The following is a 17,622-nucleotide window of genomic DNA, read 5'->3' as shown; positions in this document are numbered from 1 at the left end:
ATAACTCTTCAAGAAAGAAAACCTGTCTTGGGGTTTGACCAATCAGATTGCTCTGTTTACCAACCAATCAGATTGCGGCTTTAGGTCCCAACCCTATGCTGGAGTAAAAATGTCCCTATTCCTCACTAAACAGTGCTTGTATAAACATAACTTTTCAAAACAAAACTCAAGTCAGGGCTTGAGCTCTGAGTCACGTGGGGATCACCTCACGTGGGGTGCCTCAAGGTGAACTACCAGCCCAGCCCAACTTCCACAAAACCCAGGCCCTTCTTCAGGCTCTGCTCAGGCCTATGGCCCAGGAGCCTCTGCTGGAAGCCTTGGGTGCAAGCGGCCCCCTGCTGAGAGGTTGGGGGTATGTGTGTGTGTGTGTGTGTGTGTGTGTGTGTGTGGCATAAAGCTGTTGGCCTGAAACCAGACTCATTCTCTGCCTTTAGGACACTGAGAAGAGTCCAAATATAGTCCTGTCTCTCATCTCTAACCTGAATTATTACAGAAGCCTCCCAATTGATCTCCCAGCTTGTCGTCTCTCCAGCCCCTTCAGTTTATCCACACAGTTAGAAAATTGACATTCCTCAAGCACAGGTCTGATCAGTCGCTGCCCTTTTCAAAGAGCCTCAGTGCCTCTCTGTCATCTTGTCTTTGGGATAAACTGCAAACTCCCCTGTCTGTCATTGAAAGCCCTTTACAACCTGGCTCTGATGTCTCTTCCAGGCTGATTACACCCTTCCTCCCTTACACCCCATAAGATCCAACCAAACCGGCCTGATCTGTTGTTCCTTGGGCATCTCCAGCCCCCCATCTTTGCACAGTTGTAAATGTCCATGCCTAGAAAGCCCTCCCTTCTCACCTGGGCCTCCCCTGAAGGAACTCGAAGGAATCCCCAGATTCCTTGCAGGCTCAGCTTCAATGTTACCTCCTCCACAGGCCTTTGCTGATTCTCAAGGTTGGTATTGACCCAGCCCAAGTGGTGTAACCTATATTTACTTGTCTGTGAACTTGTTTCATGGCTGCAGTAGGACGTAAGCTCCTTCAGTCCTAGTGGGGAGCCAGCCCAGATGGGATGGTGTAGGGCCATAGGTCAATGTAAGCTCCCTAAGGGCAGGGCATAAAAAAAAAAATCTTTGGGGGCAGCTAGGTGGCGCAGTGGATAGAGCACCGGCCCTGGATTCAGGAGGACCTGAGTTCAAATCCAGCCTCAGATGCTTGACACTTACTAGCTGTATGACCCTGGGCAAGTCACTTAACCCCAAATGCCTCACCAAAAAACAAAACAAAACAGAAACAACCAAAAAACTTTGTACCCCCAGCACCTGGCATACCACTTAGTATAGTGTCTTGCATACAGGTGGAGTTTAATAAGTGTCAAGGTTAAGTGAATTTGGCATCAAGTTGGAGAAAAATGGAGTTATGCAACCTCAAGTAGACATCAAAAACTTCTCACTTTCTTTGTGGTTTCACAGTGAATTCTCAATTCTCAAGCAAAAGGAAGAAGGACATTGTTCTGGGAGTTAGGTCTGGGTCTCAGTCCTTACTGTGACAATAATTAGCTGTGGGACCTTGGTTAAGGTGTTTAATTTCTTGACTTCCTTATCCATAAAATGGGGACTAAATGATCTCAAAAGCCTCTTTTGGCTAAAAAATTCTGCAGAAATGCTTATGTATGTATCTTCCATTGCTACTGATGGTTGAATTAAGACATAGTAGGATTAGAAATTTCCAGGTCAGGTACATTGCTGGAAAAGTATATAAATGTGGGCATCAGATTGATATGAATTCCAAAGGAAAATAGAATTAAAAAAAAATTGTATACTTAGGGGCAGCTAGGTGGTGCAGTGGATAGAGCACCAGCCCTGGATTCAGGAGGACCTGAGTTCAAATCCTGCTTTCAGACACTTGACACCTACTAGCTGTGTTCCCCTGGGCAAGTCACTTAACCCCAATTGCCTCACCAAAAAAAAAAATATTGTATACTTGTTTTAGGGTGTATTATCTGTGCTTTTTTTTATTGAGGCAATTGGGGTTAAGTGACTTGCCCAGGGTCACAAAGCTAGTAAGTGTCAAGTGTCTGAGGCTGGATTTGAACTCAGGTACTCCTGACTCCAGGGCCGGTGCTCTATCCACTGTGCCACCTAACTGCCCCTGTGCTTCTTCCCATTAAAGATGGCAATCAATTAAGAGACTGTCTAAATTACCCAGATGGTTAGGAAAAAAAATCATTTGGAGGCCCTAAAATGTTGAATTACATAGCCCAGAAATTCAGTCCATTTTGATCTGTACAGACTTGTCCTGAAAGTAGCAGTTTCTCCTAAAATGGTTACTTACAAGTAACAGGTTCTAATGTTAGGGATTTCATTTCCAAATAACCCAGTTAGCTTTGGACATTGACAAAAAAAAAAAATGCAATGTAAAGACCAGCTAGATATAAGCCAGTCACCTGTACTCTAAAAACAACTTAATCCCATGTTCCAGTGTACTATTTAATTTTTTATACACAAAGGTCAGTATAATAATATGATTCTCATTTTCCATGTTCCTCTAGTTTCTGTGAGGCGACATTGTATCCATTTCACAGATGGGGAAATTGAAGCCCATAGTAGTGTATGTGTGTGGGGGGGAACAGACAGATCTGAGTTGAGTTACAAGATCCAGATGTCCAAATTCTCGGCTTCTTTGTAAGTAGGCTAATTTTGTTTTCCTTTTTGTTTCTCTTCTGTGAAGGATAATTACACATAGGGGGCTAAGAAAGACCAATTAAAAAGATTTCCTACATACACTAATAAAATGTCACTTTAAAAACCCAAGAACATTAGCAGGCTTTATTTTGACATTTTAAGAGTTTAAAGATTTGATGATGGGAGGGCTTTCTTCTTTAGAAAGGCTAATGGGTACAGTGGATGGAGACTGTAGAGACCAGAGGGACAAACTACTAATAAGCATTAGCCTGACTTCAGGTGGGGCAGTTCTAGGAAAGGGGTGGGAGCTAGAGAGTTGGTGTCAGAAATTAACATTAGACTCCAGCAGATCCATGAAGACTTGGGGGCAGATGAAGGAACTAGGAATGGACGACCAAGTCAGCCATAATGGAAGCCCTGTTTTAAAGACCGTTAGTGAAGAGGCAGTGTGGTTCAATGGATCTGGAATAAGAGGGCTTTGGTTCCCATCCTGACTCTACCCTATCATTTATACCTCCATCACCTTGGGCAAATCATTTAACTTTTCTGTGGCTCAATCTCCCCATCTGTAAAATGAGGAGGTATGACTGGGTGCCTTCTAGGGTCCCTTCCAACTCCAAATTGATGAGCCTATGTTCCTTAAAAGCCTGTCTTATGGGCAGCTAGGTGGCGCAGTGGATAGAGCACCGGCCCTGAAGTCAGGAGTACCTGAGTTCAAATCCAGTCTCAGACACTTAATACTTACTAGCTGTGTGACCCTGGGCAAGTCACTTAACCCCAATTGCCTCACTAAAAAAAACCAACCCCCCCCCAAAAAAAAAGCCTGTCTTACATAGAAGACCATAGCTTTAGGGCTGGAAGGGACCCCATAGGTCATCTTACTACTACTACTGAGGAAACCAAGGACTAGAGAGTTTAAGTGAATTGTCCAGTAGATTCTGAAAAAAAAGGTCCTCTGACTCTAAACTAATGCACCCCCTCAATGAACCAGGCTCTGACATATGATAGATTTATTGGTGACAAGGTCAAGGTCTTCATTTTGAAGGTCCCAAGGCCGTGCCCGAGAAACTTAGGATGGTTATTAACTAGGATGCAGCCTTCTTTAGAGTTGTGAATTGCATGAACTACAACTCCCGACATGCAACACTGCTCCGCTCTCTACTGGGACGCTACGCCTATTTCTCGCCTAGCCGCGCCAGAACCTCAAATCCCAGAATTCCTTGCCCGAAACCTTCCCGTTATCGCGGAGACTCGCTCCCAGATCAGCATACGAGTTGGAGCCGCGCTGGTTCCTGGGAGGTGTAGTTCCTCGGACACTCGCGGCGCAAGGCGGGCGGTCGGATCGGTTTGGGGCTCTAGGTAGGGTTGGAGTGACTGAGCCGGCAGAGTTGGGCACCTGCAGTAATGGAGCAGCGAAGCTGAGCCCCAGGTATCGAATGTTTGAAGGCCAGGCCTAACCTGGGGACTTGGGGGTGACGGGGGACTTCAGGCAACGAGCCAGGCGCACGGTCAGAGACCGGATATAATTCTGTTCTAGACGCTCCCAAGAGAGGAAGGAGGGACTGGGAAGTCGAGAGTGGACTAGACCAACTTCCAGAGAGAGGGGAGCGGGGAAGGCTGAATTCAAAGAGAGGCGGGGCGGGGGACGGGAAAGGTCCTGAAGGACAGCTAGCTGGGGAAGGAGGGCACGGAAGAGGAGTAGGGGAAGTCGGGTTTCCAAGCGTCCCTTCCAAAGGACTGCTGAGGGCCACTGAACGAGTTTTCTGTAGGATCCTTGGGGTCGTTGTGGCACAGGACCGGAGTTCAAATCCCAGGTGTTTCACTTAATTGCTGTGTTGACCGTGGACAAGTCACAACCTCTCTCGGCCACAGTTTCTTCATTTGTAAAATGAGGGATTGGGACTCCTTCCACTTCCAAATCGATGAGACTGTGTTCCCCTTGTGTTTGGCCTATTACCCGGCTTCCCACCACCAAGCCTTATTCCCACAAGTAGAAGTAGAGACAGGTAACCCAGACATAGAGCCAATAACAGAATGTCAGAGTGAAAAGAGACTTTAGAGTTCTTAGGTTCATAGAGTGAAAGCTGGAAGGGACCCCTGAAGCCATCTGGTTCAACCTGTCCTGTCCCCTACCCCCCAACACACACACACACACACACACACACACACTTTATGGAAATGGAAACTGAATTTCAACCAAGCACCTCCCCCCATCCCCTTTCCCATTTTACAGATGGGGAAACTGAAGCCCACCAAGAGGAATTGACAGAGGCACACAGCTAATAATAAACAAGTCATCTGACCCCATAGAATTATAAGATACAGAGCTGGAAAGACCTTAGAGTCACATATTTCAACCCTTTCATTTTACAGATAAGGAAAATGAGACCCAGAGGTTAAGTGACTTGCCCAAGTATAAGTGATTATAGAACTGTCTGAGGCATAGTACCTGTCCTTGGAAAATTTCCAGCACTGGGAAAATGACTTGTCCAAGGTGACACAGATTGTTAAGCCCCTTCTCTAAATCAGTGAGCATAAGTGGTAGAACCTGCATCTGGGTCCCTGGATTCCAAGACCAAGGCACATTGTTTACTAGAAAGTATGGGAGATTAAAGCTAAAAAATAAATAAATAAAGTGAGGAGTCTGATGCTGGAATGGGCTATCTTTAGAGACTGTTTTGAAACAAAAGTAGCTTGCTTTGCATATGAGAAACCTATTTCCCCCTCTTCCCCTCACTCCCCTTTGACTTCCTAGAGGTAGAATTTGGCAAGTCTGATTTCTCTCTTTACATGTGGGTGGGTGCCATTGGTCATCAGGAGCTATTTTGAACAGAAGGGTTGTGGCTGGCCTCTCACCTCAAGGTAGTTTCTTTCTTCGGCCCCAGGTACTGACGGGGGAGAAACTGGGTCTTTGGAGACAAGGAGAGGGCAAGTACCATGGTTTGATTCTTGAGATGCCTTCAGAGCTTTGCTGCTCTGGTGTCTGTGAGGGTTAACCAAGCCATTGGCTGTGGTACTCAAGTCTCTGCAGAACCTTATGCACATGGTGGTTCCCTTCAGCAGTCATGTCTTAGAGGTCTAGGACAATGTCTAAGTGGTTTTGTATATATTGACCTGCCTAGTGCCACATGCAGAGTTGATTTATTTAGCACTGCCTGATGTTGAAAGGATTGGATGAGGATGTGTTAATTTTGTCTGTAATTGATCTAGATGCTCATTTATTTTTGGCTCCTCTAGGTTGGAAACAGGCTTTTCCAGCAGATGTTACACCAGGGTGTGTTGTCTTTTCAGCTATTTCAGTCTAATCTCTTATCCTTTTTAGTTTAAAATGCCTTCTCTTTCTCCTTATCTGATGAGCCCAACTCCTGCCTCTAGTGGATTAAGTGAATGCAATTCATCCAGCCTTTATTAAGCATCTGCTGTGTGCTAGTCACTGCCTTTAAAAAGCCAAGATGAAATTGTATCTGTTTTAGCAGATCCTACTGAAGAGATGTATCATGAATGAGTAAAGTAGTGAATGAATGAGAAAGAATGTATTTAGCCAGATGTAGTGCTAAGACTTGGGAGTGTTTGTCTTCAAGGACTTTAATGGTATCTCTAGGGAGGGGTGGTCCGGGAAATCACTGGGAGGGGGAGAGGGAATTTCATTGAAGTCATTGGACAGTGGTTGAATTGTGGGGAGGGAGTTCAGATCCAAATCAAGAGAGTCCTGAACCATTTTTTTCTGAAGGCCTTCACAAGCAAGAGTGAAGGAGTGCATTCCAAACATGGCAGACCACTAGTGCAAAGATACTGAGATGGGAAACAGGAAATGGAATGTCATGTTATGTCCCATATGGAGAACAGCTAGCAGGCCAATTTATATAGAATAGAACTGCAAAGAAGAATGGGAGCCAGATTACTGACTTTGGAAGACTTTCATTAGCTGACATTTACATAGAGCTTTTAAAGTTTGCAAAAGGTTTTACATAAATTATCTCATTGGAGCCTCACTACAACTGATTTGGTCTTTGATTCAGCAAACATTAGATGCAGAGCTTGATGCTAAGTACTGGGGAGGTGTGATGTTCAGATTAGACTCCTTCCCTGTCTTCATGGAGCTTACAGCCTCCTGAGGAAGGGGTAGAAAACAAACAGAGATGACCAGGATACATAATGTTACTTGGGAAAGTTGCAAAATAAATTGTGGAAAGTTTGTTGGCCAAAAGGCATCAGGGCAGACTTCGCAAAGCAGGCTCCCAGGTCTAAGAGTATGGGGGAGTGGTGGGGAGTGGTGGGGAGAGAGCTGTCCAGTTGTACTGGAACAATCTGCAAGGAGGGAAATGATATGGCAGAAGGCTGGAAAGATGGAGAGTGTTAGGCTATGAAGTGGTTTGTTCTTTTTTGCCATTTCCTCAGTTCTATGAGGCAGCTAGGTATGTACTGGTGTAAGTGGCTAAAATTAGCCTCTGCGCCCCGCCCCACCCCCCCAACAGACTGCCCCTCCCCCATTGTGACTGTGAGCCCATGCCCCGCTCAGCATGGATATGCACAGAAATCCCAGGCAGGACCCGGCTATGGGTGCCCCTGCCACCCTTGGACACCTGCCCTGGGCATGGCCAGTGAATTAGCTTGGGGGACAGGGGTGGCCCAGGCCCGAGGTTTCTGAGAGAAAGAAGGGTTATATAGGCTGGGGGGGAGAGACGCAAGGGGGAACACTAGAGACAGATGGAGGGGGAGGAAGAGTGAAGGAGAGAACTAAGGAGTGAAGTGGGACACTATGGAGAGTGGGGGAGGCTAACAGTAAAAGGGGAAGACTGAGAAAGGAGACACGACTCGGGGGTTGTAAGCGGAGTTGGCAGTGGCCAGTCACATCCACAGGCAGGAGACGTGGGAGGAGATTTCATGGCGGTAGGGAGAAAGTTAAAAGGCAGTTAGGTCGTTTTATCCTACTTCTGTTCTTATTTCTAAATTGGTTCACCTCAATAAACCCTGTATTTGCTTGAATTGAAAAGAGGCTTCCTAATCTTTTTCTTATCAATTTGGGAGAAGCAGTTGGGGGATATTTTTAAACGGCCCTTACAGACTGGCTTAGGCAGCTAACAGCCTATAGATAGGCAGACAGCTAACGGCTAACAGCCTGTAGTCCCACAGCTAGCCAGCTAGCTAGTTAAAATTTTACATGAATGACAAGCCAGGTAGGAGCTTACAGATTAGATTAGAAAACAAGCAGTTATAATATTTTTTTTTACACTGGATAGAGCAGTGGGCCTGGAGTCAGGAAGGCCTGAGTTCAAATCCAGTCTCAGACACTTACCAACTGTGTGTCTCTAGGCAAATCACTTAACCTCTGTCTGCCTCAGTTTCCTCAGCTGTAGCCTGGGGATAATAATATCATCTACCCCTTTTCCCCAGAGTTGTTGTAAGGATCAAATGAGATAATATTTGTAAAATACTTAACACTATGCCTGGCACATAGTAGGTACTTAATAACTGCTCATCCCCTCCCCGCCTTTGTATTATCTAGCATATATACACACTAGACTATATGACCGTATGTCATGCATACATGCATCATTTGAGTCCCAAAAGAAATATTTTTTCAGCCCTTTCTTCTCCTTTCAATATCCCTCAGAGAGAGATTATGGGACTGGTAGATGAACAAGGTTAATGCTTATCTTTGAACCCTTTTTCCTCCAACAGGTTTTTCTCCACTTCCAACCCAACCTTAATGCCTTGTTAAGATGTCCTTAACCCTCACTGAAGAACAGAAGAAAAAGATAGAAGAGAATCGGCTGAAGGCTCTTGCCCGAAGAGCCGAGAAATCAGTCCAGCAAAGTAAAAGCATAGCATCAGCTCCCCCCTCCATCCCAGGGACAGTCCACCACTCCAGTCATGCACATTCAAGTGGCCCAAAGAGCTTCACAGGAGAGTCTTCTCGTCCGGGCTGCCATGCTGGTGATATCAGTCAGCAGAATCCCCATGTCTCACGTACTAAAGTTGAGGCACAGCCTGTTTCCAGAAGTTTTCATCCTGACGTGCAGGAGACATCGACAGTGAAGATCAATTCAGCCAGGCTGGTCCACATCTCAAGTCCAGTGGCTTCCAGTAAGACCTTTCCTTCTCTAGCACAGAATTCTCTAAAGAACACCAGCCAGCAGAATTCTGGTCAGCTAGCTCAGGGTCATATGGGCATCTCTCACCAGTCCAAGCCCACAAGCCCAAGCAGCCCAATCCGTGGACCTTTGCGGGAGCCAGGGCACTCACAGGATTTTCAGGCTGCTGCTTCTGGACTGGCGAATGACCCAGCTGGACAGTGGCTCACTGGACGCCTCTCCACTCCTCACCCCCAATGTCAGGAGACCGTTGGACACTGCGGTTCCTTCCATAAGAACTTTTCTGACTCACGGAATCAGCCTGAGGAGAAGAACGGGAAACTTCAGCAGGCCTCTCCTAGGAAAGCATTCAGCCCTTGGGAAGGGAAATGCTCAAAGAAGGGAGGAGGCCGTTTCCAGGTGGAGATTGGGTATAATTCGGAGCTCCTTGCTGTCTTTAAGAGTCTGCCCAGCAGAAAGTATGGTAAATGACTTGCCCGTCCTGTTTTACAGAGGGGTTTTCTTTCATTCATCTGCCATTTTGCATCTCTCAAGGGACAGAGTTTGTAACTTCTCTGCATCCCATTTGGTTTTGGTTTTGTTTTTTTGGCGGGGCAACGGGGGTTAAGTGACTTGCCCAGGGTCACACAGCTAGTAAGTGTCAAGTGTCTGAGGCTGGATTTGAACTCAGGTACTCCTGAATCCAGGGCTGGTGCTTTATCCACTGCGCCGCTTGGCTGCCCCCTCTGCATCCCATTTTTATCCTTCCACTTTTGCATCCTTAGCGTGTGTTTTCTAGACTGTTCCCTTAATGAGCCTCCACATTTGTTCTCTACAAAATGGTCTTATGGAGGTGGGTCCATCCTAGGAATCGGAAGACCTGGGTTCTAGACCCAACTCTACCATCCAAGACAAGTCTTGTCTTCCTGGGTCTGTTTTTTCGCCCTAAATATGGAATCAAGAATTGATTCTCTACATATTTGCTTTCCAGTTCTTAGCAATGGTGTGTGAGTCACCAAGCACCTTGAACTCTGGCTGAAAGGCTATTTGTGAGTACACATGATTGTAATGACAGTAATTATCCTCATCACAGTCCCATTAAGTGGTTTATGCTTCATTTTAGATCCTTCGACTAAAATGTGGGATTTCAGCCTGACAGACTACAAGCCTCTAAGTAAGTAAACCAGTCACTGTCCTTGGTTGTTGGAGAGATACTGGTGTTAGGAGTTGCCTGATGTACCCTGTCATTGTTTCCTAGGTGTGGTGGTTTGCTTGGCATCATTCTTTTTCTCTTCCCTCCCTGTGTGACAGGGACCTCAGGCTTTGTGCAAAAGCTGCCTGCTAGCCTTCCTTTGTGTGGCAACCCACATAAAATCATTGTGCTCAGGGATGCAAGGTCCCTTGGGTTAAACCTGGGGGTGGGAGTAGTTCAGTGCAGAATAGTGACAAAACAATTAGTGTGACCATAATGAAAAAACATGAGCTCTGGGTTCTAGTCCTGGCAATCTCCTTGAACCTCCCTTTTCTTTCTTCCTCTCTTTCTTTCTTTCATTCATTCTTCCTCCCTTCCTTCCTTTCTTCTTTCCTTCCTTCCGTCCGTTCTTTATTTTTTTTTCTTTTTTTTTTAGTGAGGCAATTGGGGTTAAGTGACTTGCCCAGGGTCACACAGCTAGTGTCAAGTGTCTGAGGCCGGATTTGAACTCAGGTACTTCTGACTCCAGGGCCGGTGCTCTATCCACTGTGCCACCTAGGTGCCCCCGTTCTTTATTTTTTGTGGGGCAATGAGAGTTAAGTGACTTGCCCAGGGTCACGCAGCTAGTAAATGTCAAGTGTCTGAGGCCAGATTTGAACTCAGTTCCTCCTGAATCCAGGGCCGGTGCTTTATCTACTGTTAAGGGTTAAAATTCTAGCTAGTCTGTCTAAAATATCTAATGAGTGGTCGCCAATCAATTACAAGCTTTAGCAAGAGTTAGACTTTTAAGCATTTATTAAGGAGAATAAGAATTTGGTAAAGAGAGAGAGAAAGGCCTAGATTCCTATCTATTAAAGGGAGAGCACATTTCTAGCTCCCTTCTCCACCAGAGTCCAGAGGAAAGAGCGCGCGAGACTGAGCGCCAGTCTCTTCCTTCCTCCTCCCACTAGCCCGCGTCACTTCCTGATTCCTAAGAAAAGACTCCTGGTCTTGCCCTCAAAGACCTTCGCTTCATGGGCAGAACTCTTCTACAGTAAGTATCCAGCAGGTGGCGTCATTCCAATCGTTACACTACTGTGCCACCTAGCTGCCCTGAGCCTCTCTTTTCTTGTCATAAAGTGATGGATTTCAATCTCTTCCAGAGGCAGTCTGGGGAAATGGATAGTGTGCTTAGATAGGGGAGCTGGGTAGTGTCCTCTGACTTCAGCTGGGGGACCCGGGTTTGGATCTCAGCACTGATATTTACTTCCTATGTGACTGGGTCTCCTTTCTGAGACATTTCCTCATCTGTAAAAGGAAGGCATTGGATCCCATTGACTTAGAAAACCACAAATTAACATTGTCTATGTTGGATTGTGCTTTTATTTATTTTGTTAACCATTGCCCAATTACATTTTTTATTGACCAATATTTAAACATATAGTAATTTGTCATTTTTATTATATTCTCTCACAAGATAAAGGCTCCTAGGAAACTTGTGGGATTGCTGAACAGTCAATCTTGAGCACTTTCACTTCACATCTGCATTGTCTGCTCAGCTCACTTAAGGTCCATATTTTCTAGCAAGCCCAGCTCATCTTGTCAGTGGTTATTTTCTCTTCTAAGAAATATTGTCCAAACAGAAAGTACTTTCCACTGGGCAAATTGCACTTGATTTTGGAAATCACACAGATTCTTGAGCTTACAAGTTACAAGGAATAATCATCTCAAAATTAATGTTTGGTGACCTCTGCTCAGCATAAGAAACACTAAGAAAAAGAAGCAGGAGCATCGTGTTTTAATCTCAGTTTTACCTAGACAGTACATGCTCTTACTGCCATGTGTGAGCAGCTGCAAAAACTGCTGAGGGAAGAGCGGCCCAACTGCATGTTTCACATGGTTTCGGCCCCCTGGGGAGTCCATGCACATGACACCCCTGCAGTCCCTCCCAGCTCCAAACCCATGTTTCTGTCATTCTGGTTGTAAAGAGCAGTGATTCTAGGAAGCCAATATGGCAGCTCCCCGATGATGTCCTGGGTACAGAACCAGACTGTGAAGCTGGATTATCTGGGTCCCATAGAAAAAAGGGTTTGGGTGGTAACTGGGAGGCAATATGTGGAGCAAGAGAAGGAGAACTGTGTTTGGAGTCAGAAGCCCCCGGGCTGAACACTGGTCCTGGGCACACTTGGGGCAGTCATTCATTTCTTTATGCCTCAGTCTCTCTAGCTCTGAGATTCTGTGACTCCTGTGACGGAGCCACGTGCAGTGGCCACGAAATGGTATTTCTCAAGATTGGTCCGTTTCTGCCCAGACCCCCTGGAGCCTTCCTTGTCTTCCCCAGCCTCTGGCTGTGGACAAGCAGCCACCAGCTCTATACCCTTACCTTCCCCTCCTGACCCCACTCCCAGCCCAGAACCAATCTGTTACTGCCTCCACCAGGGCCCCCTTTTCACTATTCATGGAAATCAACAGATCCACTCCCTCTGATGAGGTGGAGGACCATTGGCCGTCACTGCTCGCTGAGACCATTTAGTTCTTACCCACTTTGCCTTTTCCCCATGTACTCTTATCTTAGCCCCTTAAATCATGGGCAGAGGGGAGCTGACAGGGATCCCCAAACCCCCTATACAAAGGACTGCCCCACCATGAGGCTGCTGAGGGTGGGGCTGGGGTTCAGATGCATCCCACCTCTAATATCCTTAGGGTTTCTGGCCCTTTCCAGCTGCCCATTTAGAATGTAAACTTGGGGCAGCTAGGTGGCACAGTGGATAAAGCACTGGCCCTGCATTCAGGAGGACCTAAATTCAAATTTGGCCTCAGACACTTGACACTTACTAGCTGTGTGACCTTGGGCAAGTCACTTAACCCATATTGCCCCGAAAAAACAAAACAAAACAAAACAAAGACAAATAGAGGGGCAGCTAGGTGGCACAGTGGATAAAGCACCGGCCCTGCATTCAGGAGGACTTGAGTTCAAATGTGGCCTCAGACCCTTGACACTAACTAGCTGTGTGACCTTGGGCAAGTCACTTAACCCTCACTGCCCCGAAAAAACAAAACAAAACAAAAACAAATAGAATGTAAACTTGCTGCCAGCTGAGGCAGTCTAGCTTCTTCTACTTGTATGTCCAGTGTTTAGCACACATAGTAAGTGCTTTTTTGGCTAATTCCCTTTTCTGCCCATCTCGTTGAGCACATCAGACTGCTCCTCTCTGTTTCCTCCTCACCTCACCTCCAACTTCCCTTTTTCCCCTAAGACCCTTTTCCTTGCTTAGTCTAGTTATATTAAGAGCCTCCTTATGTTATTGAAGAGCCGGCTACAGTGGTGTTTCTTCCCTTGCAGTGAAAGCTGTCCAGCACCTTCACACAATCACATTGCAGCCCCTGGAAGGCCCTGCCGCCATTCCTTCAGCTTTGAACTCTTCAGGGTCGGGGCCCACCAATGAAGTGCCTCCGCAGCAGCTACGACCCCTCGGCAGAGGCCTTGCCAGGATCCAAGGCCGATGCGTGCTCATCTCCCGAACCCGCTTTGAGGCAGACATTGGCTTTGCCGAAGATATGATTGCTATATTCAAGCAGATGGGCTCCAGGAATTATGGTACGTTTACATCTTTAATTAGGCAACATGGAGGTAGCAGAGTGTGCCCCCTCCGTTGAGTTTGGCTTTCCCTCTCAGATGCCCTAAAGGGGTCAGGCTGCTAGAACCTTTGTGTGCTTCTTTTGCTTCTGGAAGGCTTACTTAAATCATTCTAGATGGAGAGTAAATAGGGCAGCCAGGAATATTCTTGGAACTCCCATAAAGTCTGCTCTAGAACCTCTCTCAAGTACCCAGGCTGCCTCTCCCAAATCTCATCCCCTCAGTTTTCCATTTAATCCAGTGTGTCCTGATCTGGGCCCAGTGGGACTGGGGAACAGCTGGTTTCGGTCCTCTGCCTAATCCTCCAGAGACTTGAAGATAATTAATTCTTCCTGCAGCTCGTTCCATAGGTTAAATAATATCAATTGTACTTGATTTTCACAGCCAGCTTTTAGGCTTGTAAGAAGTAAAGCGGGACATCAGCATGCTGGGCTTCTAGGCTGACATCTCAGCTCAGAGCCATTGGTTTTTAAAGATCATTTAGCTTTCCTGGGCCTTTGTCTCCTTCTCTGTTTGTGAAAAGAGGGGTTGGAGCCTCTTATTCATCGAACAAACAGACCACAAAAGCAACAAGGGTGTGGGAGACCTAGCCGATCTCACCCACTGATTTATCCTTGGTGTCGGTGAATGAGTGAAGAATTCCATAGAAATAGGAAGATTGGCTAGATTCATGAGCAGCTTTTATAAAGAACCTCCAGTGAGGGTTTGAGGGCATCTCCAATAAGGGCCTTCATTCTTTCCTGATAGCTCTGCTGTGTTTATTTTTAATTCAGCAGCCCCAGCTCAGTCGTGGGTTTGGTTTTGTTTTTTGTTTATCCTTGAAAGGCAAATATGAATCATCTTCCCATATCATTGTCCTCGTGTTTGAAATGATGCTACTTACACTGATTGCTATTTTTTGGAACTGCTGAAAATAGACTGTGTGGCACCCAGCACATTGCCTTGAATGTAATAGGGACTCACTAAGTCTTTGTTGAAATTAATGGTCCTTCCTGTATTTCATATTTGCAAAGACTGTCTTTGGACTTTGGGCTTTTGCTCCTAATGGCAGGCATTCATTGAATGTTTGTCAGATCGCCTCTGCTTGCAAAGCAGTGCCATCCCTTTTCTTTTTGATGTCGACTGCTGCAGGTTTTTTGTTTGTTTTTGGTTTTAGGAGGCTGTGCTTTTCTTTTGGCCACAGGTCTTCCAAGCACCTTCCTTTGTTTTACCATTAAAGACTAGTTGGGGGGGGGGGGGGAGCAGCTAGGTGGTGCAGTGGATAAAGCACCGGCCCTGGATTCTGGAGGATCTGAGTTCAAATCCGGGCTCAGACACTTGACACTTACTAGCTGTGTGACCCTGGCAAAGGACCAAGAAGATTGATCAGTTTTAGCCTAGATGGCACCACTTGTAGAGCCCAAGATCCCTTGGGGATCACTCTTTGAGATATCAGGCACTAGGGGCTTTATTCCCACCCTAATATTTTGGGACCATCTTTGGCCCTTCAAGGGGTATCCAGATTGGTTGGGAGAGCTTTAAAGGTTGTGGTAGGGAGGCCTTGACATTGGTCTCTTTTTTCTTTTGCAGATGTGAAAACCAGGCACTGGAATTTTCATTTGAAAGATCACCAAAGACTAAGTGAGATGCCCATGTGGCTAACTTAATATTGTTGTGTCTTAATCATCTGTTTGGAAGTTGTTGAGTTTCTTGTTTACCTTGTTTTGTTTTTGACATCCTTGGACAAGGACACTGGGGCAGCTTTCTTCTTTCTCTCAACTATGTGTCTTAGGATTATAGATCGAAAGCTGGAAGGTACCCTAGGCTCTCTAGTCCAACCTCCTCATTTACACTTAAGGAAACAGACTCAGAGGTGCCAAGGTCACACAGGAAGGGAATAGCCAAACTGGGGTTCAAACCTGTGCCTCGTTTATAGCCATGACTAGGAAAGAAGCTCTTTTTCTCTGTAAGGAAAGCAGTAAGATTACCAACACAAGCTGGGCGGTCAAAGAAGTTTAAACACCTACTGCGCCATGTTTTATTTAAATTATTGGGTCGTCAACTGTTTTTAGCTAAATTATTGCAGGGCTAGGCTGGGTTTCCTAAAATATTACTAAATTATATATTAATAGGGCAGCTAGGTGGCACAGTGGATAAAGCACCGGCCCTGGATTAAGAGGAACTGAGTTCAAATCCAGCCTCAGACACTTACCAGCTGTGTGATCCCAGGCAAGTTACTTAACCCTCATTGCCCCCCCCCCCCAAAAAAATAAATAAAATATATATTAATGGTTGTTTCACCAGTTTTGGCAGTAAGCATTTATTATGAATTAATATCACATATTACCAAAGTAATGACCACATGTCTCCCTGACTTCCCCACTGGTCCCAGGTTGACAGGCCTAAACAATTATATACCCAGTATATTGAGCCAAGAGGGTGAAGAGAGGGCAAGGGGAGAGTCAAAGAGAATCCAGGGAAGAAGAATGCAAGCTCCTCCCAGCCTAGGCATTTTCCTCTTTTGTATAGGGATGGCTCCTTACACACTGATCAAAGCTAATTGGCTAGAGGCAGCTAGGTGTCGCAGTGGATAGAACACCAGCCCTGGAATTAGGAGGACCTGAGTTCAAATTCAGCCTCAGACACTTGACACTTACTAGCTATGTGACCCTGGGCAAGTCACTTAACCCCAGTTGCCTCACCAAAAAAAAAAAAAAGCTAATTGGCTAGCATCATTCAATTCCATTGGTTGGCATGACTTGAGGGTGGTCCACATTAAAATGAGCCGTGTGGTAATGGCATAAGGGTCTAATGGGAGAGACCCCCTGAGGGGCAAAGTCAAAGTCCAGATATCAAAGTCCCATCATCTCAACAGGATTAGAACTCCCTCTTAAAAACTGACCTCTGATGTTGCGGGGGTGGGGGAAGGAGGCTAACACAGGTCCCCAAGAATTTCATTATTAATAATTATTTCCGGGGCAGCTAGGTGGCGCAGTGGATAAAGCACCTGCCCTGGATTCGGGAGGACCTGAGTTCAAATCCAGCCCCTTGACACTTACTAACTGTGTGACCCTGGGCAAGTCACTTAACCCTCATTCCCGCCCCCCCCCCCCATACTAATTATTTTCTTACAATCAGTGGCTTTGTTGTTGGTTGTTGTTCGTCCTTCATTTTCCAAAAGGATCAAGGACATCGTGAGGGTGATGTTCTCACATGTGCATGAATTGGATTTCAGTGAGGCAGCTGTCTATAGCTGTGGTGGTAAAAAGCCTTGGATTTAGGGGGAGAGAACCTGGCTTAGAATACCAGCTCTGTTCCTTACTAGTGTGAGCACAGACAGGATTCTTTCACTCTCTTTGAGCCTCAGTTTCCTATTCTGTAAAATGAGGACGAAAATATTTGTATGACCTCATCTTTGTAAAAGAAAAATGTAAACTAGGGGCATCTGGTGGTGCAGTGGATAAAGCACCTGCCCTGGATTCGGGAGGACCTGAGTTCAAATCCAGCCCCTTGACACTTACTAACTGTGTGACCCTGGGCAAGTCACTTAACCCTCATTGCCCCAAAAAAGAAGGAAGGAAGGAAAAAAAATGTAAACCTTAAAAGCCCAAATAAATATCAGTCTCTATTCCTAGATGTGTGACCTTGAGCAAATCTCTTAATTCCCCTGGGCTTCAGTTTCTTCATTTACAAAATGAGGGGTTTGGACTGTCTAAGGTTCTTTCCAGCTCTAAATGCAGTGAACCTATCAAACCCTGTTATCAGCTGACCGAGGAAGATTGTGGTTCCTCTTTCTGTGAAAAGCTTTCTCAAGGGAGCTATGGGAGGCCCTTTCAGGTTTTAGGTTTTGGGAGTGCTCACAATATGCCGAGCACTGCACCAGATGGAGGATTTGCACCCAGGAACCTTGGCCATCTTGGCAGCCAGATATGTAATCGACCAGGCAAAGGAGGGTAGGATGGTGGTGCTCCCAATGCAATGGTCACTAACGACAAGGAGAACAAGTCATTTACAGTTTACTATTGTTTCTATATTTTGTCCAATGTGGCTTTAGGAATGAGTGCTAATTTTGCCTCTTAGAGGGTGCTC

General features: G+C 45.9%; 1 protein-coding gene across 3 annotated transcripts in view; it reads left to right on the top strand.

Annotated features, from left to right (window-relative positions):
• The first annotated feature begins 3,974 nt into the window (after positions 1–3,974).
• The window catches only part of SMARCAL1 (SWI/SNF related, matrix associated, actin dependent regulator of chromatin, subfamily a like 1), an 82,788-nt gene continuing 69,140 nt past the window's right edge, over positions 3,975–17,622 (top strand). For 2 of the 3 annotated variants that reach the window (XM_043995087.1, XM_043995085.1), the window contains exons 1-5: positions 3,975–4,101; positions 8,355–9,230; positions 9,870–9,920; positions 13,261–13,515; positions 15,124–15,174. In XM_043995087.1, the coding sequence (XP_043851022.1) occupies positions 8,396–9,230; positions 9,870–9,920; positions 13,261–13,515; positions 15,124–15,174 (1,192 nt within the window). In that variant the 5' untranslated portion in view covers positions 3,975–4,101; positions 8,355–8,395. The remainder of the gene's footprint in view (positions 4,102–8,354; positions 9,231–9,869; positions 9,921–13,260; positions 13,516–15,123; positions 15,175–17,622) is intronic. The other variant, XM_043995086.1, reaches the window with a different exon arrangement.

This window comes from Dromiciops gliroides, chromosome 3, assembly GCF_019393635.1.
Source record: "Dromiciops gliroides isolate mDroGli1 chromosome 3, mDroGli1.pri, whole genome shotgun sequence".
In the NCBI taxonomy this organism is placed as follows: domain Eukaryota; kingdom Metazoa; phylum Chordata; class Mammalia; order Microbiotheria; family Microbiotheriidae; genus Dromiciops; species Dromiciops gliroides.
This window is presented reverse-complemented; position numbering and strand designations above follow the sequence as displayed.